Genomic DNA, 27,164 nt, shown 5'->3' with positions numbered 1-27,164 from the left:
GGAAAATATCATTGAAGGAAGAAAAAGAACTGAAATTCTTACTTGTCTTTAGGCCTGGATTAACACTTTGCAGACTCCAGGATGCTCTGCTAAGGATAGCTGCTGTGGCTGAAACAGAAAGAGAAGAAAACCATTAGTCATTCCTGTCATAACAATCTGATATGACCCTGTATAAACCAAAAATAAAATCCTCAGCTCCCCAAACCAACTGAATGGACCCCTTCTTGGCCAAGGGGACTCCAGAGAAATTTGAAAACTTGGGTTCCTGGCCACAATGGGAAGGCAAGTCGGATATGCCTCCCCTTTGGAGTTTAGTCACAAGTGACCAGCATTAATGTTAAAATAGAGATCATAAGACCGACAAAATAGACTCTTTGGGCAATAAGATACTAAATTATAAACAAGACCTTAGGCCATGCAAGGCAAGGGTTAAGTCACACCTGTAGGCCATTAATCTTGCTAAACAGGTCATTTTGTGGCTGACTCTGACATAGCATCCTTATCTTAATTTAAATATTTCTTTTTGCTAACTCTAAGCTTTTGTACAAAGTTTTGTTCCTTTAACCAACTGCAGATTAAAGAATCTCTGAACCAAACTATGACCTGCAAGTCCCCTCTTCAAGATATTCTGCCTTTTCAGGCTGAACCAATGTATACCTTCCATGTACTGATTTATGTTTTTGCCTGTAACTCCTGCCTCCCTGAAACATGCAGAACCAAACTGAATCTGATGGCCTTGGGCACACTTTCTCAGGACTCCTTGAGACTCGTGATATGGACAGGAGACAGGGAAACATTGGGTAGAAGAGGGTAGTTCCTGTGCAAAGGTCCCACCCTTAAGCCTGAAGACCTGCAGCCCTAAATGGAACAGGCATTTCCGTTTTCATGTCCAAAAACCTGCCTTTTGGCCCAAAACACCCCCTATCCTGCACCCATATAAACTCTGAAGCCCAGGTTCCAGAAGCAGACCAGCAGACCAACAGACCAGCACACCAGCAAGCCAGCTGAACAGCAGACAGATGGTGAAATGATGTGGCAGAGAGAGAGAGAGAGAGAGAGAGAGAGAGAGAGAGAGAGAGAGAGAAGAGGACCATCTGGGCGCTGAGAGGAGCTTGGCTGGGGGAGGTTGAAGAGTCCAGCCACTGGGTGGCTGGACTTCAGAGGAAGTTCACCTTCCCAATCCATCCCCATTTCCCACTCCCCATCCATCTTGCTGAGAGCCACCTCCACTACTCAGTAAAACCCTGCAGTCGTCCTTCGAGCCCCTGTATGATCTTATTTTTCTAGGACACTGGGCAAGAGCTTGGAATACAGAAAGCCGTCACTCTGGCCCTCTGCCCTTGCTATAAGGCAGAGGGTCCATTGAGCTGATTAACACTCCAGCTGTCTGTGGACTGCAAAGCTGAAAGAACTTTGTAACACTGGGGTTGCGGGCACCCCACCCCTAGACACTACCGCAGGGCTAAGGGGCCAAAGCACTTGCCCCAGCCTCTGTACCTGACTCTCTGTATTCTCCCCCTAGGGGTTTGAGCAGTGGGGCAACTGAAGAGGTGAGCCAGACCCCTGTCCCATGCTCTGTGAGAGGGATCAGGGAACTCATTCATTTCAGTGGGGCCACAGTCACTTATATTGGCTCAGAATAAATCTCTTTAAAATATTTTACAGTTTGATTTTTCTGCTAACACCTGTTATGGCATCATTTTCAAATGACAAAGTATGATTTCTCCTCTCATAATAACCTGCTTTTTAAAAATTAAAATTGTGCCTAACCTACCTAACCTCTAAAAAGAACTCCTAAAAATCACATCAAATGAAAACCTGGTCTTAATTACCTGTGGTCTCAAGCCTAGACACAGTAGGGAACAATTTTTTAAAAAATGATTTCCTACATTATTTGAGTTTAAACTTGAATCTTATTTGTAAGAATGAGGAGAAATATAAATTCTTTTTAAACAGTATAAAAAAAGTTCAGTAAAAAGAGTTTATTTTTAGAAATAAACATGTGAATGATCCTGGAAGTAGGGAGGGAATGAAGGGAGGTGAAAAGCTCAACATGAGAGACAGAGAAGTTTATGATGTGAGATGATCAATAATTCATCCAGTATAAACACAGTCATAATTTGATTCACATTAGTAGTAGGTGGCATAAAAAACAGGAAAAAATGAAAAATGATGAATGTAGTGTCACTCTACCTTTAAGTATTACAGTGGGTTGCTTTGTAAGCATCCCAGCTAGAAAAGTATGCATCTCTTGTCTGGGTTTGGTAGTAAAAGGTGTTTCTCCAGAATTCCCCATATCTGATCACGTTACCTCTAGTTATTCTTAGATAACTTTACTGTGATAACTTAGATAACTTTACTGCGAGCTCAGGCTCACAGTAAACATTGAGTTTTACCTCCCAGTGAAACTACTGGTGATATTGTGAAATACCTATTTGACCTTGTCTCTGTTTCTTGACACAGTTCCTAAAATCCTTGGAATCTCTGGAGTGATAAGTGTTTTCCGTATGCTAATGAGTTGTCTGATGCCTGGGGGCTCCTGGAGAGCCTCAGGATGGGGGACGGTCACAGGAAAGACCAAGAGTTGATTAGAGGTTGAGCCGGTTCGGACCCACTCTCCAACCTCTGGGAAGGGGAGAGGGACTGAAGGTTAATTTGATCACCAGTGGCCAATGTCTTAATCTGAGAGATTCTGGATAGCTGAACATGTGAAGATGCTGCACTCAGAGAGGTCATGGAAACTCTGCAACTCCAAGTCCCATATCTTATCCTATCCATCTCTTCATCTGTGTCCTTTGTAATATCCTTTCTAATAAGCAGATAAATGTAAGCAAGCTGTCCCAAATTATCAAACCTGAGGAGGAGGTTGTGGGAACCCCAACTTACAGCTAATTGGCCAGAAGTATAGATAACAACCTATTACTTGCAATTGGCATCTGAAGTGAGGGGCAGTATTGTTAGACTGAGCCCTAAACCTGTGGTATCTGATGCTATTTCCAGGTAGATAGATAGACTGTCAGAATTGAATTGAATTAGAGAACACCCATTGAAGAACCTGTTGGAGAATTTGTGTGGAGAGAGATTCCCACAGAGGACTAAGTTCCAATCTTTTATCTTGCCCAAATTCCTACCTAAGGGAGTCATGCCCTACAAACCAAGGGTTCTCATCAGATGGGTTTTATTTGACCCTGTATATTGTGACTTGATTTTCAATCTGACTCTGGCATAACATTATGAGACAAGGAAAAAAATATTTAACCCCAAAATATATTTCCTTGTCATGCCTTGAAATGGCCCTACAAAGTCTTTTATGGGAAAAATCCACATTCTATAGCAAATCGCCTTCCCCCTTTGTTTTCCTTCCTTCCTTCCCAGATCCAGGCAATAATCAACTAAGAGCCAGGCATTGTTTTAGGTCCAATAAGAAACATATCTTAACCTGAATAGTCCTTTCCATTAATCCCAGGTCTTCAGACAAACTCAACTAATTGTCAACCAGAAAATGTTTAAATTTACCTATAGCCTGGAAGCCCCCCATTTGAGTTGTCCTGCCTTTCTGAACCAAACCAATGTATTTCTTAAATGTATTTAATTGATATCTTATGCCTCCCTAAAATATATAAAACTAAGCTGTACCCTGACCACCTTGGGCACATGTTCTTAGGACCTCCTGAGGGCTGTGTCATGGGCCATGGTCACTCACATTTGGCTCAGAATAAATCTCTTCAAATATTTTACAGAGTTTGACTCTTTTGGTCAACACCACACACATTTTGGTGATCTCTGATCACTAAAATATTCTGTGTTGTGAGAGTATAGCGGGAGAAAGTGAATTTATTTTTTTTTCTACATACTCTCAGATTATTAATACTTTTGTTTCAGTCCTTAATAGAAACCCACAGCAACAATGCCAAGAAATCTATTTCTGATATAAAACAAGAAAGAGAAAGAAAACAAAGATGTACTGGACAGTGAGCTGACTCATTCTCATGTCAGAGCCCGGTGAGTCCAATTCACCTTCCCTGAGCCACTTTTTAATGTACTTTTTCATTAACTCCTCCCAGTTAGCTAACTGCGAAGCAGCCTTTCAGCTGTGAAAGTGTTTCTTTTTTATTCTCTCTCTAAATTTTACTATTATCTTCATCTATAGATCATTTACTCTCATATGCAATAAGAAATTATGACAAAAAGCAAACATTTTCCTAGAGTAAATAACGTACTACACCTTGATTTTAAAGTGGTCAGAAAGCAAAACTGCATTGTAACAATTCCTTCAAACCTACTTGCTGCTTTGATACTCTAAGTCTTTATTATTACCATTATTTTCTAGAACCATTCCCACCACCATCACAGATCTTTGCTACAAATCAGAGAACACTTTGTTTCATTACTTCTTTGTCTAATTTGAGCACTAAAGGAGGATCTTTGATCAAGGTTCAGTAAGTTTGTATAACTGACAACTATGTATTACTTGAGAAAATTTTGATAGTTTGAAGGATGAAAAAATTAAGTTAATCAAAATAATAACAAAGAAAGTGAAAGGAAATTTTTGTAGGTAATAGGTTTATGGCATACATGCAGTTATAATTTCATAGATGTATACTTATCTCCAAATTTGTGAAGCTGTATACGCTAAATATGCACAGATTTTTGTATGCCAACTCTACCTCAATAAAGTGATTTTAAAAATATGTTAATTATGGGATAGCACATAAACATATGTGTTATTTTGGTGAAAATTACGTAGGAAGTTTGTCTCAATTTTCAGCTTGAATCTGAGAAAACTAATGGACGACAATTTCCAGGCCTAACATCAGCAGTACAGTTGACGAATTTTTCCACGATGGCAGAAGTGGAATGTGGGGGTCAGTTATGAGACCCTAAGGAGAGTGCCTGGAAGCGCTTGGGGAGCCCTGGGCAGCCTTGAATCTTCGCAAACCAGCATTTAAATTTTTGCAAGCAGACATCTGGTGACTTTGCCTTTATCGTGCATTTGCTGACATTTTCACAAAGCAAAAACTCTTAGTCAGCTTACACTTCTGAAAATATGTATTGAATCAAGACATAAAAGGAACAAATGGTACCCTCATGGTAAGACTACAGATTTATGCTACTGCTGAGAGGGTGCTGGTTAAAAAGTAAAGCTTAATGAACAAAATTGCGCTGGCTTAGCAAATGGAAGTGTCATTCTCAGTCATCAATTTTAATTAGTGTCAGAGCCATGTACCTAATATCTAGAGGTGCTGAGCAGTAAGGGAAAAACAAGTAAAGGAAGACCATAAGCAGAGAATCACATCCAATAGTAACAAAATTAATGAAACCATTACAAACTGTGCTCTTGGTTATGATCTGCAAGGACTCAATTTATTAACTATTCCCAACAAATCAATAAATAGGCACTTTTAAATGCTGGGTTATAAAATAGACTACCTGCAGCCCCTGGCCTCAGTGAGTCCAGTTTTCTAGGCAGGGATCTATAAAGAAAGAGGGATCAAGCATTGGAGGAACAATGGAATATCTGTTAACAAATTTGGACAAACTTCCTGGGGAAGGTGACTCCTTGAGACAGGTGCTAAATTTGGGATAAAGGGTAATGAAGAGGAAAGGAAAGGGCAGTTGGGGCTAAAGAAACAAAGGTGCAGAAGGTACAAAGGTACAGAAGACACAGCCTGGGCATATAAAGAGTTGTGATGTGTTGGGAGTGCATAGATGGAGCTGAGGATGTGTTGACTTAGGGAAGAAGCAGGGGCACATCAGGGAGAACCTTGCCAAAGAACTTAATTTTGATTCTGCAAACACGGGGAACTACTAATTTGCTATGCTCTGAGGTGGAGCGCCTCACAGTGGACTTACCAAGACTAGAACCGACTGCAGTTGAACTTTCCCTACTTACACCCAACTTTGTACTCAACTTCCCAACAGAAACACGTATCTGGGCCTTGGTTTCTCTGTGTTTAAAATTGAGAGAGTAAAAGTATCTATACATATATAAGATTTAAATCAGTTAGTGTATGCTAATCATTTCGTTTACAATACAATTAGTGATAAGTAAATGTTATACATGCTTATCATTGTTATTGTTTTTGTCATTGTTATTATTGCTAGCCATTACCTTGACAGCCGGGACATGTCTTTTCCCATGGAGAATACTCCTATGGAGTCTAATGTGTTTACATTAGACTTTGTGCACTTAGGGTTTTGCTGATGTGAAGATGGGATGTTGTCATAAACCCAGCTAGACTATTTAGGTCGTCCCGGTGCAGGCTGTATGTAGGCAGTGGGTTCTATTCTTTAAGAGTGTTTGGCAAATGTATCGGTGGAGTAGGGGATGGAAATCTACTTATGGCAATGATTCATTCAGCCTGAGACTAAATGCAGTCAATCCCAGTTCTCTAGTGTCTTATTAAGGGAGCAAGAGTAGGAGAATCAATGTTCTGGCAAGAATAATAATTCACCAGTTGTAGAGCAACTGGTGAATTGAAACATCCCTGAATAGACAGTGCAAATACAAGTAAACATAGTACCATATACAGCAACTGTTCTATACAATTACAGGAGGTAATGCATGTAAAAGGCCTAACACAGCATTTATTAAATACACCAAGTCTAGGTCTTGGGCCCAGATCGACAGAGTCTGAATCTCTAGGTCCCTGGTCACTCTACATTTTGGAAGGGTCCTGAGAATATGTATGCTTACCTTGCCCTTCCACACCCCTCCCTGACAGGTGATTCTTATGACAAGACACAAAATATGTTCAGGAAACTTTTCACTATACCTTCTTGCTCTGATCAGAATCACCATATCCTCTTCAGAGTTCTGCCTCTATGGCTTCCCCACTATGTGCCACAGTTGGTATTCATGAGGAGGCATTTGATAAAGTACATGCTGATTGATTTATCTCAATGTCACAAGCATTCTGGAAAGTTATACTGATGAAGCCAGGTTGCTGAGGTGTTGAGTAGAAATACGCCTCAGGGATCAATTCTCAAAGAACCATGTGAGACGTGTGATGCCCTTAGCAGCCAGGCCCCCTCCTTTTGCTCTGTGGTTGGATACTACTCAGTGGGTCCTCAGGCTGCAATCCTCTTTTTGATCATGGCTACCCCTTGGCATACCAAGTCCACCAGGCCTGAGTGCAGTGACAGCTCTATGCTGGAATTTCCTTTCTTTTGTGGCTCAGTGAATTAATTACATTCCCATCCATAGTTTCTCCTGAACCAAAGTGTATTATCTGGTACATGTTATGACTCTTGGCAGCTCTAAAGAAGCCTGTGTAATCAAAACAGGAAATCTCTGAGCCTTTCCAAGAGACAGTATTACCTCTCCACATCTCCATGAGGGAGTGTATTTCTTCTATACTTAAACAGTAAATCATACGGCATATTACATGAGCTAGAGAATTTAAACAAATAAAACAGGAACTGTGAAATGGTGCTGGTGGTTTCAAACACTTTTTAATGCTTTACAGTAAAATAATAGATAACAAATTTGGAAGAGAAACCAGTGTCATAGAAAAAAGCACATGTTTAAATAAATCTGCAGCAGCCACTTTTTGCTGTAAATGTATTTTGAGAAAAGCAAGCCTTCAAGGTAACGAGAATCAATGTGCAATGATAAAGACCTTCTTTTCTCACAGGTCCTATCTCTGGCTTAGAGAGACAAATGTGGAAGTTTCCTAACAACTTCAAGCTTCACATATTTATTTCCTGTCTAGCAGTGCTCTGCTTGGTGAGTTTTTCATAAACATCCTCCTGACACAAGCTTGTGCATGTGCTGAGACATCCGCTTGCAATTACAGACAGATACTAGAGTCTGGCTTTTCTAATGTAGTCCCTAGCATAATAAGGCCAGTTAAAGGTGCAGTAGTGACATCTAGGGAACACACTGGTGGTGGTGTTTTCACAAAGAATACTGAAAGGGGCAGGTAATATGAATGCTGGCTCTTGGCTGGCCTGTATCTTCCTTCTGCAAAGCTTCCCAGTAATTCCTCCAGTTTTTCCTTCCTACTGTTACAAGAGCAGCGAAACATCCTGCCCAGCTAGCCACCCTGAAAGCTGCTTTTCATTACGGAGAACAGCAGAGGTGTCAACACCAGGCCATAATCAGTAAGAGAGTTTTCTATGCCATGTGATAACAGGAGTGCAGATTAATGACAGCAATGCTAAAAGGAATAAACAGAATCACAGTTTGGCACTGTGCCAAGATTAATTCTAGGTAGGCCAGCCAAGAACATATGACTGAGATTGGAAGGATATTCAAAGAGAATATTAGAAGGTTAGATGGAGATGTAAGGGAGAATGACAGAAGTGACTATCTCTTCTCTTATAATGTTAGCATAGATGTTTTTAAGATTTGTGATTTCACTCATTCAAAATAGTAGTGAGGAGGCTGATTTAATTAAGTCTGGAGCTCAGATGGTGACTCATAGGTAATGTGCTGGAGCCACCTTCTCTTCCTAATTCTGTGTTCAGTTGCATCACGTTATCAACTTTAAATCAGCCACAGTGGGAATATTTACACCAAAATAATTGGCAAGTCCAACAAATGAAGACTTCCTACCTTCTAATCCTGTGCAAAAGCATCCACCTTTCAAGGTCAATCTGAATGTCTTCTTTAGGAAGCACTTTTTATTTCTCCCAGTTGGGATCCATCTCTGCATTCTTTGTGCTTCCACAACACCAATTTTGTTTTTAATATCTGGACAGTGGCACTTATTATTCCATGTCTGATATGTTAGTTATCTAACTGCCCAATGAATAATAAGCTTGAAGTCTGAAGGTAAGGATCATGGCTCATTCTCCTTTTGATCCATCACAGCATTAGCACAGTTCCTTAAATATAGGGAGTGCTCAATACATATTTGTAATATTACTAAATATTTTACTTTCAAAAACGTTGTGAGGCATTATGATTTTACTTATAATATTACCTTGAATTTACCATACATTTTGCGGTCTCTGAATCCTCAGTTTGCACAAAAGAAGATTTTAAAGTACATCATCAGATCCTATAACAAGTGTCCTTTTGGAACCATGAATACTCAAATTTGAGGTAAAGTCAACATATTTTAACTAGGTTTATGACATCTAGTCCCTTGCTAGTGTTTGATAAGGGAAAAAATAACAAAAATAAAATTAATTTCTTCCACTCACTGTCACCTGCATGAATGCATTTGTCTGGTTTTGCATGCAGCAGCATGTTTGTCTTTTGATACTGACATATGTGGTGCTTGTTGCTTGGTACTTGTTTACTAGGATGATACTGGTAGTAGTTATTCTTAAGTCCCAAGAGTTAGTTGTTTTGGCAAATCCATAGATCTTCTTGTTCAGACCAGGTGCCATTCAGCATGTCAGAGGTGTCCTAAGAAAGCATATACTTTGGCAGAGGCTTTAAGGTGTATTTTTCCCTCTATGGGCAAAGGCATCTTTCATAAACAGGTTGGTCTGGGCTCCTGCCACTCTCTCGTTTCCAAGCTCACTCTTCAATTTCCATCCAACATTTCTTGAATAAATTTCGTTCTCTTGGAAGTGGGTATTTCAGAGCTAGAAAAAGTAATCCTGAGTTAAGAGTTGCTGTGTGTGAGTACTTACAATGTACCAGGCACTGTCCTATGTGCTGGAGATTCAATGGTAAAAACAGCAGATGGAATTCTGCCTTCCTGGACCCATGTTCCAGTGTGTACGGGGACAAACACATAAGCAAATAGACGTGTATTACAATGCCAGGCAGCTGGGAAGATGTGGGGAGAGTGGCTCTTACAGATCTGAAGGTATGGTAATGAGCCAAACAGATGTTTTGTGGAAGAACATTCTAGGCAAAATGAAGCAAGAATATAGGCCCTGAAATGGATTTGAGGAGTAGAAAGAAGGTGTGTGTGGCAGGAGTAGAGAGAGTGAGGGAAGAATAGAAGGATTTGAGGTTGTGGAGGTGCAAAAGGCCAGATGTTGCAGGGTCTTGCAGCCTGGAAATAAACTTATGAACTGTTCACCATGTCAGATTCCATAAAATAGGCCCCAGTAAGCTGGAATTGCTATTGCGATTCCACCTATGCTGTATCTTTTCCACTGCGATCCTTTACCATCATAGCTGGGAATTGGGAGGTCTTGGGGATGGGTCCTTAGGCTATGTGGTATGTGGCTTTAATTCACTAATTAACTTTATTCCATGGTACTTGTTCTCGGTTACACGCACAGACCAGAGGGCCATTTGTTTTTTTAAGACATATTATTGAGCACCTATTATGTGCAAGGCACAATACTAGGCCCTGGGATATGGTGGTAAACAGACTAATGCTGGTCCCAGGGTTCATTTCTCTCCATTCCCCTAAACGGACCCTTTGCCCGAGACCAACATATCTGCTTAGGTCTTTGTCTACCTTACACCATTCTCCTTACTTTCTCCAGAATGGAGGGAAGATCAGATGCAATTCCCATCTATAAAGTAGAAATGATATTTCAAAAAATGAAATAATGTATGTGAAGTACTGAGCAGAATGCTTGGCACATAGTAAGTGCTTCTGATTATGATTCCTGGTGGATTAATGGTATTTATTATATATGTCACTCATCTGATAGTTAATTATGTCTTATGCTGTATCTCGTATTACTTGCTTTGCATGTTTATGTTGTTGCTCCCTCAATTACATTGTAAGTCTGTTGAAAGTAGCAACCTCATTTTATCTTTTCCAACTCTGTACACAGCAGGCTCTCAATAAATATCTGTAATATGTTGACTCTCTGACCTTTTATTCTAACAACCTCTTTTTAAATTAATAAGCAGTCTTAGCAGAAAAATGCATATATTTCATGGATTTATCTGTCACTTTTGTATATAGTAAAAAAGAAAACTTTGATGTAGCTCCCCTCACATACTTGAATCAAACATTTTGGATTCACTTTCTAAAGGGCAATTTTGGAAAGGAATTGTTGACACTCTCTTTTGGTCAACATGGAAGTGGTTCCAGAAACTATTTTGCAGTAGAAAATGGAAGCTCTACTAGAAAGCGAATGAAAATGGATAACGTGACAGTCTACCTAGACATGTCCCTGGACAATAAAGTACCTACCTGATGCTTAGTTTTTTGAACTTTGCCCTTTTTGTGTTGTGCCTTCTGAAGTTCTTAGCTCTACTGAGAAGTATCCTTTACGGGCACTGAACTTTAAATCTAAATCTAACTTCAGTTAAAATTTTAAAATGGACAATTAAATGAGAGTCAAAACAGTAATCAAATCACACAACATTGTTTAAGATGGAAAATTATACCAGGTATGAAAAAAAAGTTTCATAGCTATAAGGCAGGCAACGCCTTAAAAGTCTAGAATATAAATTTTGTTTCCTTGTTTGAATTCTATTTAACGTGATGACAATACGACATAAAGAAACAAGTCAAAAGCCTCATTGATAAACTATACACGGCCGCTCCGCTGACCATAGATGTCTTGCACAGTGTGTCTTTGTGTCAGCCTGAAGGGGCAACCTGCCCCATATGCTTTTTGGAAGAACAGGGACACTGTATGGCTTTAAGTATTCCCTGATCGAATGTGGGAAAAGAAGCAGTTAGCCAAGTTCTCAACACAGTATTTATTGTGCTGAGGCCAGGAGGTGAGGGGGGAGGGACAGAACTCCCACACAACTTCTGCCTTGTTCTACTTTCTGGTGCATATAAGTTAAAAAGGTTGACAAAGATACCTCTGGGTAAATGACGTAAGGAAGATCCAGGGCTTCAAGTTTAGGATCTGTAGCAAATGCTGTGTTGGTGTATATGTGTGTGTGTGTGTGTGTGTGTGTGTAAAATGAACTGCCTAGCATAAGCTAGTGCCACTGAAGAGCAACCAAAAATAATGTGTGATCATTTAGATTACAAATGCGTTTGGCTTGCTATTAGCCCCTTGCCCTAAATTAGAAAACCCAGTGTTCTTCTTCTTCTTCTTCTTTTTTTTTTTAAGGGAATGAGCATGTACAAAAAGGGGATCTATAGAAGCCAGAAATCACTGGGCCACCAACACCATTTCAAACAATAATCCCAACAAGACATTTCTCTTTCTAAAGAACACCATCAAAAAAGAATTAAAAACCTACATGGAAAGCATCCTCTAGTTTTGGCTTCTTAGGGGCTGTGCTCCCAGGAATTTCCTTTCCATTCCTGGATCTTTTAAGTCCCTGTCTGAATGGCTATCTCTACTTCCTAATTTCTCCTCTTCTGAATCTACTTTGGTTTTACTTCTAATCCTTCTGTTCCACTAAAGCTGTTCTTACCAAATTCAATAGTCCCTTCTTATTTCTTACATTACTTAACTTCTCAGATGCATTTGACCCAGTACATTACTGTTTTTTAAAAATATGGTCTTTGCTTAGATTCGAGGATGCCTGATCTACTTGCTGTCCCTTCTAGCTCACCGAGTGTTCTCTCTTGGTCTCCTTTACTGCTTCTCCTCCTCTGCCTAACTCATAAATATTGTCCTGTCACAAAACTCTTCCCTCCAATATTGTAGTATTTTTTTTTTCCCTCCTGCAAAGGGCATCTCAAGTCTCATGGCTTTAAATATCATTACACGTTGATGGTTCCAAATTTCTATCTTCAGTCTGAGCCTCTTCATTGAACTTCAGACTCTACTCAGCCTCTTCAGCATCTTCAGTTGGTATCCAATAGGCATCTCAATCCTAACACAGAACTCTTGACTAATGTCTGAAAAAAACTATTCTTTCTAAATTCTTCTCTATCCCTGAAAATTGTTTCACCATCCACTCAGATACTTAAGCCAAACACTTCTGAGTCATCTTTGTCACTTTACTTTCTCTAACTTCCTCCAACTCATTAAAAAAAAAATTTTTTTTATTATACTTTAAGTTCTAGGGTACATGTGCACAACATGCAGGTTTGCTACATATGTATACTTGTGCCATGTTGGTGTGCTGCACCCGTCAACTCGTCAGCACCCATCAACTCATCATTTACATCAGGTATAACTCCCAATGCACTCCCTCCCCCCTCCCCCCTCCCCATAATATGCCCTGGTGTGTGATGTTCCCCTTCTTGTGTCCAAGTGATCTCATTGTTCAATTCCCACCTATGAGTGAGAACATGTGGTGTTTGGTTTTCTGTTCTTGTGACAGTTTGCTGAGAAGGATGGTTTCCAGCTGCATCCATGTCCCTACAAAGGACACAAACTCATCCTTTTTTATGGCTGCATAGTATTCCACGGTGTATATGTGCCACATTTTCTTAATCCAGTCTGTCACTGATGGACATTTGGGTTGATTCCAAGTCTTTGCTATTGTGAATAGTGCCGCAATAAATATACGTGTGCATGTGTCTTTATAGCAACATGATTTATAATCCTTTGGGTATATCCCCAGTAATGGGATGGCTGGGTCATATGGTATTTCTAGTTCTAGATCCTTGAGGAATTGCCATACTGTTTTCCACAACGGGTGAACCAGTTTACAATCCCACCAACAGTGTAAAAGTGTTCCTATTTCTCCAGATCCTCTCCAGCACCTGTTGTTTCCTGACTTTTTAATGATTGCCATTCTAACTGGTGTGAGATGGTATCTCATTGTGGTTTTGATTTGCATTTCTCTGATGGCCAGTGATGATGAGCATTTTTTCATGTGTCTGTTGGCTGTATGAATGTCTTCTTTTGAGAAGTGTCTATTCATATCCTTTGCCCACTTTTTGATGGGGTTGTTTGTTTTTTCCTCATAAATTTGTTTGAGTTCTTTGTAGGTTCTGGATATTAGCCCTTCGTCAGAAGAGTAGATTGCAACAATTTTCTCCCATTCTGTAGGTTGCCTGTTCACTCTGATGGTAGTTTCTTTTGCTGTGCAGAAGCTCTTTAGTTTAATTAGATCCCATTTGTCAATTATGGCTTTTGTTGCCGTTGCTTTTGGTGTTTTAGACATGAAGTCCTTGCCCATGCCTATGTCCTGAATGGTATTCCCTAGGTTTTCTTCTAGGGTTTTTATGGTTTTAGGTCTAACATTTAAGTCTCTAATCCATCTTGAATTAATTTTCGTATGTAACCATCAACAAGTTCTTTCAGTTCCATCTCAATCCATTCACTTCTCTCCATCTCCTTTGTTATTACAGCCCATGTGCCCAGCACCTTCTTCCTGAACAATCAAATAGATTCCTAACTGTTCTTCCTACTTCCACTTTTGCCTTCCTTCAATTAACTACCAAAACAACTAACCACCAAACGATTAACCTTTTTAAGGCATAAATAAGATCATGCTACCTTACTAGCTAAAATTCTCTAGTGGCTTCCCATGTAATCAAAGTAAAGTCCAAATTCCTTATCATGGCCAGCAAGATCCCCAAGTGGTAAATATGATCACAGATCATTAGTATGATCTTTCCTAACAGAAAAATGGGACCCAAGTATATGTTGTAAGCAAGCAGCATAAGAGCGTGAGTGGATACTATGACCTCCAAAACATTCTAGAAGTCACATTAAAATGTGGACTGTTTGTAATACTTATTTCCAATCATTAGAATCTATCTAAAGCTTCTAGGAATTTACACTGTTTTCCCTCTGTGAACATTTTCTTACAATAGATTGGCATATGTAGGTATATTTTAGAAATATTACAATTGGTAGTCACATAATTTTCTTTAATTATAACTCAATTAATTGTATGGTTTTGTTTTGTTTTGTTTTGTTTCAAATTTCTACTGCTATGATGCAGGCTTAGAAAGTAACCTCCTTTGTGTCTTGAGTTTCTTGAGTTTAGCACATAATATGTGCTGACTTCACAACCAGACACATACATAGAGGTAAGGGGATGATACATCCATACTGTTTGAAAATATCTCCCTTAAATCTATTTCTTGACGATGAAAAATATTGTGATGAAGAGCTAATTACACATAATCATTTGTCAATACATTTATAGTGAGCATTCCTAAATGCCTAGCTCTTGGTTAGGTTAGTACTAAAGAAAACTAGTTGAAGACAGGATTCCTGAGCTTAGAAGTGACAGTCTAGTCAGAGAGCAAAACTAACAACAGAACAGTTGTCACCAGAGGCTCCTAAGAGCTAAAATGTTTAGAACTAGCTGATGCCCAAGAGTGATACATTTCTGCTAAAAGTTTCTGTAATTAGTAACATGAAGAAGTGAAGGTATAGGTTACTGGTAAAGCTAGAAAAAAAAAAAACCCTTATTTTTTCTGTAGCAGTTTTTTTTCCTTTGCTGTAGAGTTTACAAAACTTTAAGGGTACATTCTTGCTAACAGTCCATGTTTAAATTTCATCAGAAGCAGGTATGTATTTTCTGCATATCACCAGGGTGCAAGGAATGCCACATTATTGTACTTCTCTAAAATGATTGAAGTCTGACTGTGAGCCTGCCCAACTTTTACCGTTAGTGAGATACTCAATTTCAGCCATCACTGTGGTTCCGTTTGCTACTACTGGGTCAAGGGAGGGTCCTTGGAGATCTTACACAGGAAGCCTTCATAGTTTTTCTTTTTCTTCCCCTTGGGTCTTAACTCTCCTTAACTCCAAAGATGCTCACTTCTTTTCCACAATATGTAAACAAACCTAGGAAGAACAATTCTGTCCTAGGCTTTCAAACTCCCTGGAGCCAACAGAGTAAAAAGATTTGGCAGGAACAAAGTGCAAATTAGTACATCAATAAATACTCCCACCACATTAAATTGCTAATATTAACCTTCCATTCTAACTAAATGACTCAGAAGTGTTGAAACAGCAGTATTTTCCTTTAGTCATTATTTCCTTGGAATTGTAACCTAGGGTAGAGCAGTAATCTGTGTTCCATGCAAAAAAAAAAAAAAAAAAAAAAAAAAAGTCCTCTAGGGCCTATAAAGCTTGCTATTCAAAGTAGTGTGGTCTGTGGGCCAGCAGCATCAGCATGCCCTGGAAGCTCATTAGAAATGGAGGATGTTAGGCCCCACCTCTGACCTTCAGAATCAGCATCTGCAAGGTCCCCAGGTGATTCACGTGTGCCTTGAAGTTTGAGAAGCACTTCTCTAGGTGGTTTTCCTCCCTTTTTCCTTTTCTATTTCTCAAACACAAGGCATAATCTTAGCATTTCTCATGGACCCTGAAAAAAACCTAGATGAATAACGAAAGTTATGCTTTTAAAAAAGGTTTCTTTCTGTTCTCTAACATTTGGATGAAAACGGTATTACAACATCTGAAATTAAGTGATAAATAGACTTCCAATGGGAAGAAATTTCACATTTTACTTCTGGAGGGAACAAAGCATAGTTACATTCTGGTTCTAAATTTATGCTGCTAATTTTACTAAATTGTGTATGGAGGGACTTTTGAGCTGGGATTACTAAACTATAATTTGAGAAATGAAAGGCTAGCATTTGGTTCTGGTCCCAAACACAGTTTACAGACTGCTTACTATAGACAGCAAGAAAATGTCCTTCGAGCCAGGGTACAAGTAGTTTTCAACAGTCAATGGACTTGTGAAAATTCTATTTGGCCTATAAAATTTGCACTTGACTCAATCATTTAGACTTAGCAATGCCAGTTTATTTTCCAACTAGATGATCCTTTCTCCTAATGTCCCTACCTTTAGTAGGGCAAGAAACAGGAATGTTTGCCTGTTACGAATACCCCAGTTCTTCCCTATTCCCCATACCCAGTGGAGATTAATTAGAGAAGAAAAAAGAATTAGCTTAACATTTTGTATCATTTTCACATTTCATGGCATTTAGATATGTCATTCACTCATTCATTGATTTGTTTCTACTTTTGTCTATTTTCTAATAGCTGTTTTTAAGGCTCCTTTTATGTCAACATAATGTCAAAGTCAAATCCCTGAAATAATTTACAAGTGATTTTTCCTGTTTTTGAAATGCTGCTTTCTCAACTATGCGTCTTTCCACAGTGATGCCTGGTATAGAGGATTACCAGGGAAAATACTTAATTTGTCCTCTGGTTAAGAACATTTATTAAGTAGCTATTATGCGTACAATTAGTCATCAAACATACATTAACCAATTTAAGAGGCAAGAGTTGTGAGAAGTAGAGTAGAAGACAAAGCCCAGTGCTTAAGTAGATTACAGTTTGACTGGAGAGCTCGGATAGAAACACGCACTGAGCAACAACAGCAGAAAGGATAACTCGGACTTAACAAAGTATCACTAGAGAACCCAACACATTGTCTGGTGAGTCATTACAAACTAGGTCAGTGATGTGGTTGGGATCGCTGACAGTTAGAACAGCTTAGGAAGGCTATATGGATTACAAAAGTCCTTGAAGTGCTCCCTGAAGAATGGCTAAGTAGGTATTACAGCAAGAGAAACACCAAGAAAGCACAATCAGAAAAAAATATTATGCATTTATGTAGACTTTGAAACATCTCTATCTGAAATAATTATAAAAACAAACTCTCCTCTGGAAGAGCAATTTGGAATGATTCCCGGCATTTTATGAGTAAGTGAGGCTTGATGTGCAGGAGTGCTATATCCCAAATTTATGCAGACAGGAGGGGAGACTCCAGGGGCTATGCTGCATGCTTGTTAGGCTGAGAGTTTCTAACCAGGGGCCATTACAAACAACACTGTTTGTGAGGGTCAAGGCTTTGGAGTCAGATGGAAATCTCCCCTGGAAGGCACAATTCTCATTTTGAGAGCAAGTGCCATTGTCAAATGGAAAAGGTCCATTTTAGATAAAAGTGTTTCTCCAATTAAACCTTGGAATGAAAATTTGAGATGGTAGCCTATCAAAAATACATCATGTCCTTTCTCTTTGTTTCTGAGAATACAGATAATAAGGGAAAGAAATGACAAATAATTATACAAACTGTAAAAAATCAGTAGCTGTATTATTACCGATTGATCTACAAGTCAAGGGACTACCCATTTGTAATGTGAGGTTGTGTCTCAACCCACAGGCTAGTTTGATATACTGAAAAAAAAACCAGTTAAATTCTAGAAGCCAGTGGTAACTAACTACTGAAGAACTGTTTGAAAATAGTAACTGATTTACTATTCAGCCAGATTTTCTTCCTAAAAGTTAATTATTCATATAACAATGGATTTTCAAATAACTGCTAAACTTATACAACCCTATCCTAAAGTTATATACAGCTAATTCCCTCATTAGAAATGTTTTCGTCTGCTGTAGACTTGCTTCTGGTTGAAGTTCAGAACTCTGTATTACATGAACAGTAATTTTCAGTGATTATATAGAGCCTCCTTCTCCTTCTATAATTCAGACAAATGTCAGAAAGGCCAAACTTGCAGAGAGTGGAGTACTGTTTATTCATTCAACAAATATTTGTTGGATGTGCCCATATACTATTATCCTAAGTATCATGCAGATACAGAGATAAATGTTATACCGGATACAGACATAGCTCTAAACTTCCAAAATCATATAGTCTGATAAGAGACAAAGACATACATCACACATGGATCTAACATTCCACAGTCTTACAGTCTGATTGGAGACAAACACATTTAGTTTATAGTGTGACCTTAAACACTTTCTGTGATATACAAGATGCAGATAGCACAGGGCTAAAAATGGTTGGGAGTCCAATGGTGAGTCAGGAAAAACTTTGTGAAGATCATGGCAATATCTTGAAAATGATGGAATTGGTATCTGAAGGACTTAAGTCCTTAGTAACTACATTCCCTTTATCATTCAAGTTCAGGCTGAAATGCCATTTCTTTCCTGATAGCTCTACCTAAAATAAAACCTTCCTGTAATTCTCTATCAGGGAACCCTCTTTGTTTACTTTTGACACTGTCACATGATTTGTAAGCATGAACTGTCCATTAACCTGTGTATTGTCTGTTGCTCTTCTACTAAATTCAAACTCTAGGAAGACAGAAACCATGTGCATTTTGTCCCCGAACATACAGTTCTAAGCACAAGGCTTGGCCCATGGGAAGGGGACAATAAATGCATGTTGATTAATTAATCTTAGTTGAAGAGAACAGTATGAACAAAGAGATAGTGGTGGGTAAGCAAGAGTAATTTAGAAAAGAGCAAATATTTCTAATGAATTGAAATACAGGGTAAAGTGCAATGGTAATTAAGGTTGGAAAAGTGGTTGGGACTAGACTGTGGAAGACTCTAAACTTCAGGCTAAGGAAATTTGGACTTAAAATGCAGATCTAATAACCGTATTTTTCCAACCATACATTTAGACACATTACACTTATGAGCCAGTAGAACTATCTATAAAAGGAATGTCTCAGCAAACCTGGAGTGAAAGATCACGTATGTAAGGGCAAGGAGAAAACACTGAAAATTCCTTGAGATGGGAATTTATATAATAGTTGGGACACAGAAAAATAAATCTAATAGTGAAGGGCCTTCATCAATGCATTTCTTTATCTGGAGCATAAGATACTATGTTCAAATTCTTCCAGCACAACCCTTCACTCCCAGAAGGTTGCAGTGGCAAATGTGGCAGCTACGAAAATGCTCTCAAGCCTCCTATGGCAGAGTGTAACTGGCCTATGCCCTCAGCTGCTATGCTCTGAAATCCACCCAGCCAGTGACTTGGCATGACAAGGACACCAAGGCAGGCCCATTCCTAGGGGGATGATGAGGGGATTCCTCCTTCAAGTGACTTTGGTTTGAAGACTCCCCATCAGCCTTGCCAAAACTTTCTTGGCACTGCACTGATGTCTTTGACTCTCCCTCCCTCCCTCCCTACCTCTTTCCTTTCTTCCCTCTTTCTTTCCCTTTTCTCATTCCTTCTTTCCCTTTTTTTCCCCATCACTGGGATCAGACATGTACTGCAGTGGTCATCTCTTCTAGCCTCCTCCAGCTCCTTCTCCATTTTCCCTCATAGGCATTTCCCCAGATAAATCTCTTGCACGTCTAATTTCCCAGTGAATCTCTTGCAGGGATGCATCTCAGAAAATCCAGGCTAACGTGGCAGCCAAACCCTGCATTCCCAGAATTACAATATCTTGAGAAAAACAAATGATTTTACCTAGTCAGCCACTAGCTGGCTGCTGGAGAGACCCAAAAACATTGTCCATGAGCTTAGCAGTCACTTAGCTTTGTTTCTTCTTCTTAGAGTGGAGTACATGTACTGGGTAAAGAGTCTGGCAAGCTTTGCAATAAAAAGAGAGCTAGTCTTGGCATCCAGAACATTTTCTCTTACTCTTCATGTTGCCCTTGAACATGTTATCCTTACATTCCTCTATACTCTTGTGATATCTGGCCGGTCTTACTCTTTTAAAAATTTCCTTTCCCTTCTATGACACACGAATAAAAGAAGAAGGGTAACTCCTATCGCACACTTACAAAATTGTGCTTCATGTCTTTCTAGAATCTTCCTGAGAGCCTTAGCTGTCAAGGCTCTTTCATGCCTTCTGATTTACTTTTTAAAGCCATGTTTACATTTTAGTGACAGTCACTAAGGCCAATTCATCCCATAAGGTTTTTCTTAGTCACTGGACCATTATTGCACCCTCTTGAATATTGTACCATATGACGGAGGACACAGATGGTAAGGTTGTTTTTAAATTATAGAAAAGGATTTTGAGATTTCAAAGGATATCTTTTTCAAGATTAATATTGAGAAAGCAAAAATTGACCCAGATCACAATAAAGCAGAAATGAATCTTCCTTATTTTGTGTTCTCCCACTCTACTAATTTATTACCCTCTTTGAACCAGTGATCTAGAACTGCTTGTGTCTATGAAATCAATGAGGACACTTCGTCCTTTATCTTTGGCCCTTCTAAGAAGTTCCTGCAGGCAGACACCACTGGTTGGCTACCCAACAGCTAGGAACCAAAGTACCCTACCATGGGCTAGATCAGGATTAGTCTAGGCCAGTTAGGGCAGCTCATTCACCTTTCCACATGCTCACCCTTCCAACATTCTTTGCAACTGAAGGCAGCGTGTGACAGAGTTCTAGCTAAAGGTAGAAAAGTGAGAGTTGGCTGAAGCCTTCTGGAAAACCTTTAGATGCCTTACAAGATGGGAAGATGCAAGGGAAGAGCTCATTAATACCACTTTCTCTCCCATATTCCTACCTTGAATGTGTATGCGCTGTCTGGAGTTTCAGTTGGCATGTGACCATGATGCAGTGAAGCCAAATAACTGACTGGGGTTGGATCAGAAATCTAGAAGGAGCTTGAGATCTTGATGATTTTCCTAAGCTTTCTAACGAAATCTGAGATCACTTACTTCCAAATTGATTTTTAGGTAAATAGTAAAGGTTCATATAGCTAGAGTCACTATTAATGGGATATTTTATTATTTGCACTAAAAAGAATTTATAACCGATACAGACCCTTATCCTTGTCCCTGCATTTTGAATCTTTTTTCTTCTTAGGCCTTCCCTGGAATACCCCTGGCTTTTTTTTTTTTTTTTTTTTGACTATTTACTTATCGGTTTTTTTCTGTACCATGTAAATACCTCTTCCCTTTTCTAAACAAGTGCTTGTTCAGTTCTCGTCATTGGTAGATCAGTCCTAGATTCACAGTCATCTTTTAGAAACTTAATTATCTAATTTATAAAGATTTCTGGAGAACAATTTCTTGATGGGGAATATGACTAAAAGTTAATGCCAAGTGGGTCCTCATTATGCTTAAAATCAAGACTGAGTCCCCAATAATTTGATTTTCTTTTTACCTTTTTAGTAACCTGTTTCAGAATCTGCCAATATGAGGCATCAGAAATAACAGGAAGCTTTTAGTGGGCCATTCTTATTTAAAGACACTGACTGGGATACTTCATGAATAGCTATATTTAAGATAATTCCTCATTTCAGTTATAGGCATACTTAGGAACGTAAAGAGATCAATGCTTGACAGGGAGAGCTCCAAGCAAACAAAAAACAAATCCACAAAACCTTACCTCCAAGGATCATAGATGTCTCAATAAAAATGCAATATTTTATTTCTTTGGGAGGGTTACTCTTTACAGGGTATCTAGATTCTCAACAACAATTGGTGTCCCTTCTTCCTGCAAAGAGGCAGAGTTTTCAAAACATAGAAACCATTTTTATCTCACAATATATTTTTTTAGAAGTATGTTGAATGAAGGGAGGTATGATGGATTCTGTGAGGCTCTGCCCCAACCCCCTTCAAGGAAGGAAGTGTCTGATGCCTTAAGATCTCAGCCCCTTCAAGGATTGCCTCTTTTAGCCAAGGTCACATTCCCTAGCTTACATCTGAGATCCAATGACAGAGTGATGTGGAATACAAAGGCCTGACTGTATCAACCAAGGTGGGAGTGGGGGGTGGGTGGCAACGTGAAGGAATATCCTAGCTCCAGAGCTCCTTGTGGGGTCAGCTGGGAGCTCCTCTCCACAGGTGTTGATCCTTAATAAATGTCCTGCCACTAAACTCCATCTCAGAGTTTGCTTCTTGTCAAAGTCAAACTGCAAAAGCAGGTATATCGTGATCATGTAAATGGAGATTAAAAAATAATCTATAAGTATAGCTATTTCCTTAACTAAGTGTTTGCTAAATCATTTGACAAGTTACACAACAAGTTCACTAATGTTTTCTCTCCCAATTGTCTTCTTTCAGCACAGCACAGGATATTCTGTAGACTGCATGAAGTAAAACATAACACTTCAACAGTTAGAAAACAGAGGAAGGAAACTGAATTTGAATAGAAAAGCTATATGCCACCATCTGACATGAAAAATGATCATTCATATAATAGGTTGCTGGTTACTCCCCATTTGTTGCCCCACACTCATTTTCCACTCTCCTCTTCCCTGCTCTCTGCCCCAGGAAGTTGGCCGTTACAGATGACATTGCCCAGAACCCTTGGTCTTCACTGGGTTCAGTCACAGGCACCTGTCCCCTCCAGGCATCTCCCTCTTTCCTGAAAAGACTGTGGTTTCCCCTGATGGCACTAGTCATATTGCTCCTCTCCCACTGATCAGTGTCACATCTGGAACCTAGAACACTGTGCCCTTTCAGGCCTGGGAGCTAGTACTCTCTTCCTAGCTCTGGGTTCTTCACCATCCTTGGTTGGTTTCCTTAACTCCATCAACCCTCTTGTATATAGACATATTATTGCACTCTTCCTGGTTACATCCTTTTTGCATATGCCATCGCTTTCTTCCATGAACCCAGACAGAAAACTGACTTTGTCACATATTAAGTTTTATTTTTAAATTACATAATATTGATTGATAGTTAAAATAAACAACTCAAGAGCTACCAGAAAAAATAGAGTACATTGAGTTTCTAGGCATGCAGATTTTGATGGAAACACAAAAAGCAAACCCTTTGCTTTCTATACTTGGGTAGCAGAAGTGAAGACAGAATTTGGGTTTCAACAAGAAACATAAGAAGAAAATAAAGAATATGTGGTAGCATGTCTCATTTCATCAAAATCTCACTTTCTTTACATAAAATAACTTTTCTCTGAAATTTATCTTTTTGGTTAGTATAATTTAAGGGTTCAAAATATGAAGACTGAGGATTTTATATTTGAAATACTATACTGTTAATTAGTGTCTTCCAATCTTCTTTGACAACAATCTACAAAAAGAAATATATTTTACATTTTGACCAATGTGTATGTCACTTATGCCTTTGTGTGTCACTAAACGACACTTACCTTTATGATGAATGATATAATCTACTGCCCTAAAAAGTACAATATACACTATACTTTCATTCTATGCTCTTTCATTTAAAAAAACTAGTTAGGGGCTACTGAATAAATTTCATGGCAATATGATGGTTGCTACTTGAAATGTAAAAAACACTGCTGAATGATTAACTTTGTACTATGAAAAAATCTAAATCCATGACATAAAAATGAATTCCCCATTCTTTTTCACTTTTAAATTACCTATATAAATGTGGTCTAGTGTAGATGTTAACAAAAGTACCAACTAAAATTCGTATTATTGTTTAAGAAGAATTTTCCCATTTACTCATATAACTTAACAGCATAATAACCTGGTCAGATAGATAAGGCTCTACTTTTCATTCCTAGATGAGAAAACTGGGGCTCAAGGAGATGAAGTGATTTGCTCATGCTCACACTGCCAGACAATGCAGATTTTGGTGTTTTGAATGAATTCCTAGCTCTTTTGACTGTTTTAGGTTGCCAGTAGGTAGTTAGAATCAGCCTAGATCATAACTGACAAAGCAGGTAACTTCAGTTGTAAAATAATAAAGGTATTTGCTTCCTTCACTTTGCCAGGAAATATTGAAAGTAGATTGAGGTGTTGAATGTTTTCAAACTCAGAATTTTTAAGGGAAAGTTCTGTAAGGAGTTGGTAGTAAGTTCTAACCAACAGCAAACTTCTGCTGTTCTCATGTTAATACATACATGCCCTGTCCCTCTATTTGTCATTACTTGGATAGTGGAATGGCCCTCTTCTTGCTTTTTGTCTTCCCAAATCCCAGCCCCTTCTTCTATACCCAAATCAAGTTCCTTCTCTTCCATGCAGCCTTCTTGACCACTCTTGTTTACCTTGTCCCCTTTCAGTTTTCTAAATTCTACCATCATTTATTTATGTACCACCATAACATGTAGCAATGTAGCAACTAATTATGTTGCCTTGTTATTTGCGGTTATTTTGTGTCAATTTTCTTATTCCTAATTAGACTATAAGCTCTCTCAGAATAAGGATAACAAAGCCTTTTCCCTAGCCCTTAGCACAGTTTGGAACACCTAGTTGATGCTTAAGAAATTGGTTAATTCACACCAAAAGCCCCACCCCAGGCACATCACTTTGTAAGCAGGAAGGAAACTCAACTCCTAGCTTTACCTTCTTAGAAATTAAAGGGTTGGAACTACACATATAGCACCTCAGCTTTTACAGCTCCTCCCTGAGGGACTTGCTCTTTATATTATTCTGTTTTCACATTGCTAGAAAGAAACTACCTGAGACTGGGTAACTTATAAAGGAAATAGGCTTAACTGACTCACAGTTCCGCATGGCTGGGGAGGCCTCAGGAAACTTATAATCATGGTGGAAGTTGAAGGGGAAGCAAGGCACGTCTTACATGGTGGCAGGAGTGAGGGAAAGTAAGCAAAGCAGGAACTGCCAAACACCTTTAAAACCATCAGCTCTTGTGAGAGCTCACTCACTATCATGAGAACAGCATGGAAGAAACCGTCCCCATGATCAATCTCCTCCCACCAAGTGCCTCCTTCAACACATGGGGATTACAATTTGAGATGAGATTTGTGTGGGGACACAGAGCCAAACCACACCACCAATTCACCTAGCTCTGGGAGCAGATAGGCTCAGCATTTGCAAATATCTCTGGACCACAGAGAACAAGGAGACAATTTTAAACAGGTGTGCAAGAACCTCCTACTCCAATTCGCTCAGGCTCGGTACATGAGTGAACAGGAAATAATGCCCAGCTCCTAGTTTCTCTCTGGTAGGGGTTTTATTGCAAACTTTTCCAGCTCCTGCCCAAGGATTAAAACTCTACATAGTCTAAAACTGGTAGACTGGGAGTTGCAGACCTGGAAGGACTTCACAAAATCATCTTAAGTAAAGTTTTCTTTTATTTTATCTATAGCTCTTGCCTTAGGAAAAAACTTTCCAAACTACTTACATTTCTGTTGTTTGCACTCAACATTTCATAAGTCAGGAAATATGCACATTTTTCTCTTCCTAAACCCATAAAGAGGACTCTGGTTCCTATTTTACAAATTTATTTCAGGGAGGGGTGGAGCAAGATGGAGGAATAGGAACAGCTCCAGTCTCCAGCTCCCAGCGCGAGTGACACAGAAGACCGGTGATTTCTGCATTTTCAACTGAGGCACTGGGTTCATCTCACTAGGGAATGCCCGACAATCGGTGCTGGTCAGCTGTTGCAGCCCGACCAGCGAGAGCTGAAGCAGGGTGAGGCATCGCCTCACCTGGGAAGTGCAAGGGAGAAGGGAATCCCTTTGCCTAGCCAGGGAAACTGAGACACACAACACCTGGAAAATCTGGTAACTCCCACCCCAATACTGCACTGTACCAAGGGTCTTGACAAACGGGCACACCAGGAGATTATATCCCACACCTGGCCGGGAGGGTCCCACTCCCGCCCACGGAGCCTCCCTCATTGCTACCACAGCAGTCTACGATCTAACTGCAAGGCAGCAGCAAGGCTGGGGGAGGGGTACCCGCCATTGCTGAGGCTTAAGTAGGTAAAAAAAGCCTCAGGGAAGCTCGGACTGGGTGGAGCTCACAGCAGCTCAAGGAGCCCTGCCTGTCTCTGTAGACTGCACCTCTGGGGACAGGTCACAGCTAATCAACAACAACAACAGAGCAGCAGAAACCTCTGCAGATGCAAACGACTCTGTCTGACAGCTTTGAAGAGAGCAGTGGATCTCTCAACATGGAGGTGGAGATCTGAGAAGGGACAGACTGCCTGCTCAAGTGGGTCCCTGACCCCTGAGTAGCCTAACTGGGAGACATCCCCTACTGGGGCAGACCGACACTCCACACCTCACACGGTGGAGTACACCCCTGAGAGGAAGCTTCCAAAGCAAGAATCAAACAGGTACACTTGCTGTTCAGCAATATTCTATCTTCTGCAGCCTCTGCTGCTGATACCCAGGCAAACAGGGTCTGGAGTGGACGTCAAGCAATCTCCAACAGACCTACAGCTGAGGGTACTGACTGTTAGAAGGAAAACTAACAAACAGGAAGGACACCCACACCAAAACCCCATCAGTACGTCACCATCATCAAAGACAAGAGGCAGATAAAACCACAAAGATGGGGAAAAAGCAGGGCAGAAAAGCTGGAAATTCAAAAAATAAGAGCGCATCTCCCCCTGCAAAGGAACCCAGCTCATCGCCAGCAACGGATCAAAGCTGGATGGAGAATGACTTTGATGAGATGAGAGAAGAAGGCTTCAGTCCATCAAACTTCTCACAGCTAAAGGAGGAATTACGTACCCAGCACAAAGGAACTAAAAATCTTGAAAAAAGAGTGGAAGAATTGATAACTAGAATAATTAATGCAGAGAAGGCCATAAACGAACTGACAGAGATGAAAACCGTGACACGAGAAATATGTGACAAATGCACAAACTTCAGTAACCGACTCAATCGACTGGAAGAAAGAGTATCAACGATTGAGAATCAAATGAATAAATTAAGCAAGAAGAGAAACCTAAAGAAAAAAGAAGAAAAAGAAATGAACAAAGCCTGCAAGAAGTATGGGATTATGTAAAAAGACCAAATCTACGTCTGATTGGGGTGCCTGAAAGTGA

General features: G+C 39.6%; 1 protein-coding gene across 6 annotated transcripts in view; it reads right to left on the bottom strand.

The window, feature by feature from the left end:
• Window positions 1-27,164, bottom strand: part of GHR (growth hormone receptor) — a 339,415-nt gene that overhangs the window by 114,600 nt on the left and 197,651 nt on the right. For all 6 annotated transcript variants that reach the window (XM_011954467.1, XM_011954466.1, XM_011954465.1 and 3 more), the window contains exon 3: window positions 43-108. In XM_011954467.1, coding sequence (XP_011809857.1) covers window positions 43-108 — 66 coding nt within the window. The remainder of the gene's footprint in view (window positions 1-42; window positions 109-27,164) is intronic.

Source organism: Colobus angolensis, unplaced genomic scaffold (assembly GCF_000951035.1).
Source record: "Colobus angolensis palliatus isolate OR3802 unplaced genomic scaffold, Cang.pa_1.0 Scaffold383, whole genome shotgun sequence".
Lineage (NCBI taxonomy): Eukaryota > Metazoa > Chordata > Mammalia > Primates > Cercopithecidae > Colobus > Colobus angolensis.
The sequence above is the reverse complement of the archived record's forward strand: the minus strand, read 5'-3'. Positions and strand labels throughout refer to the sequence as shown.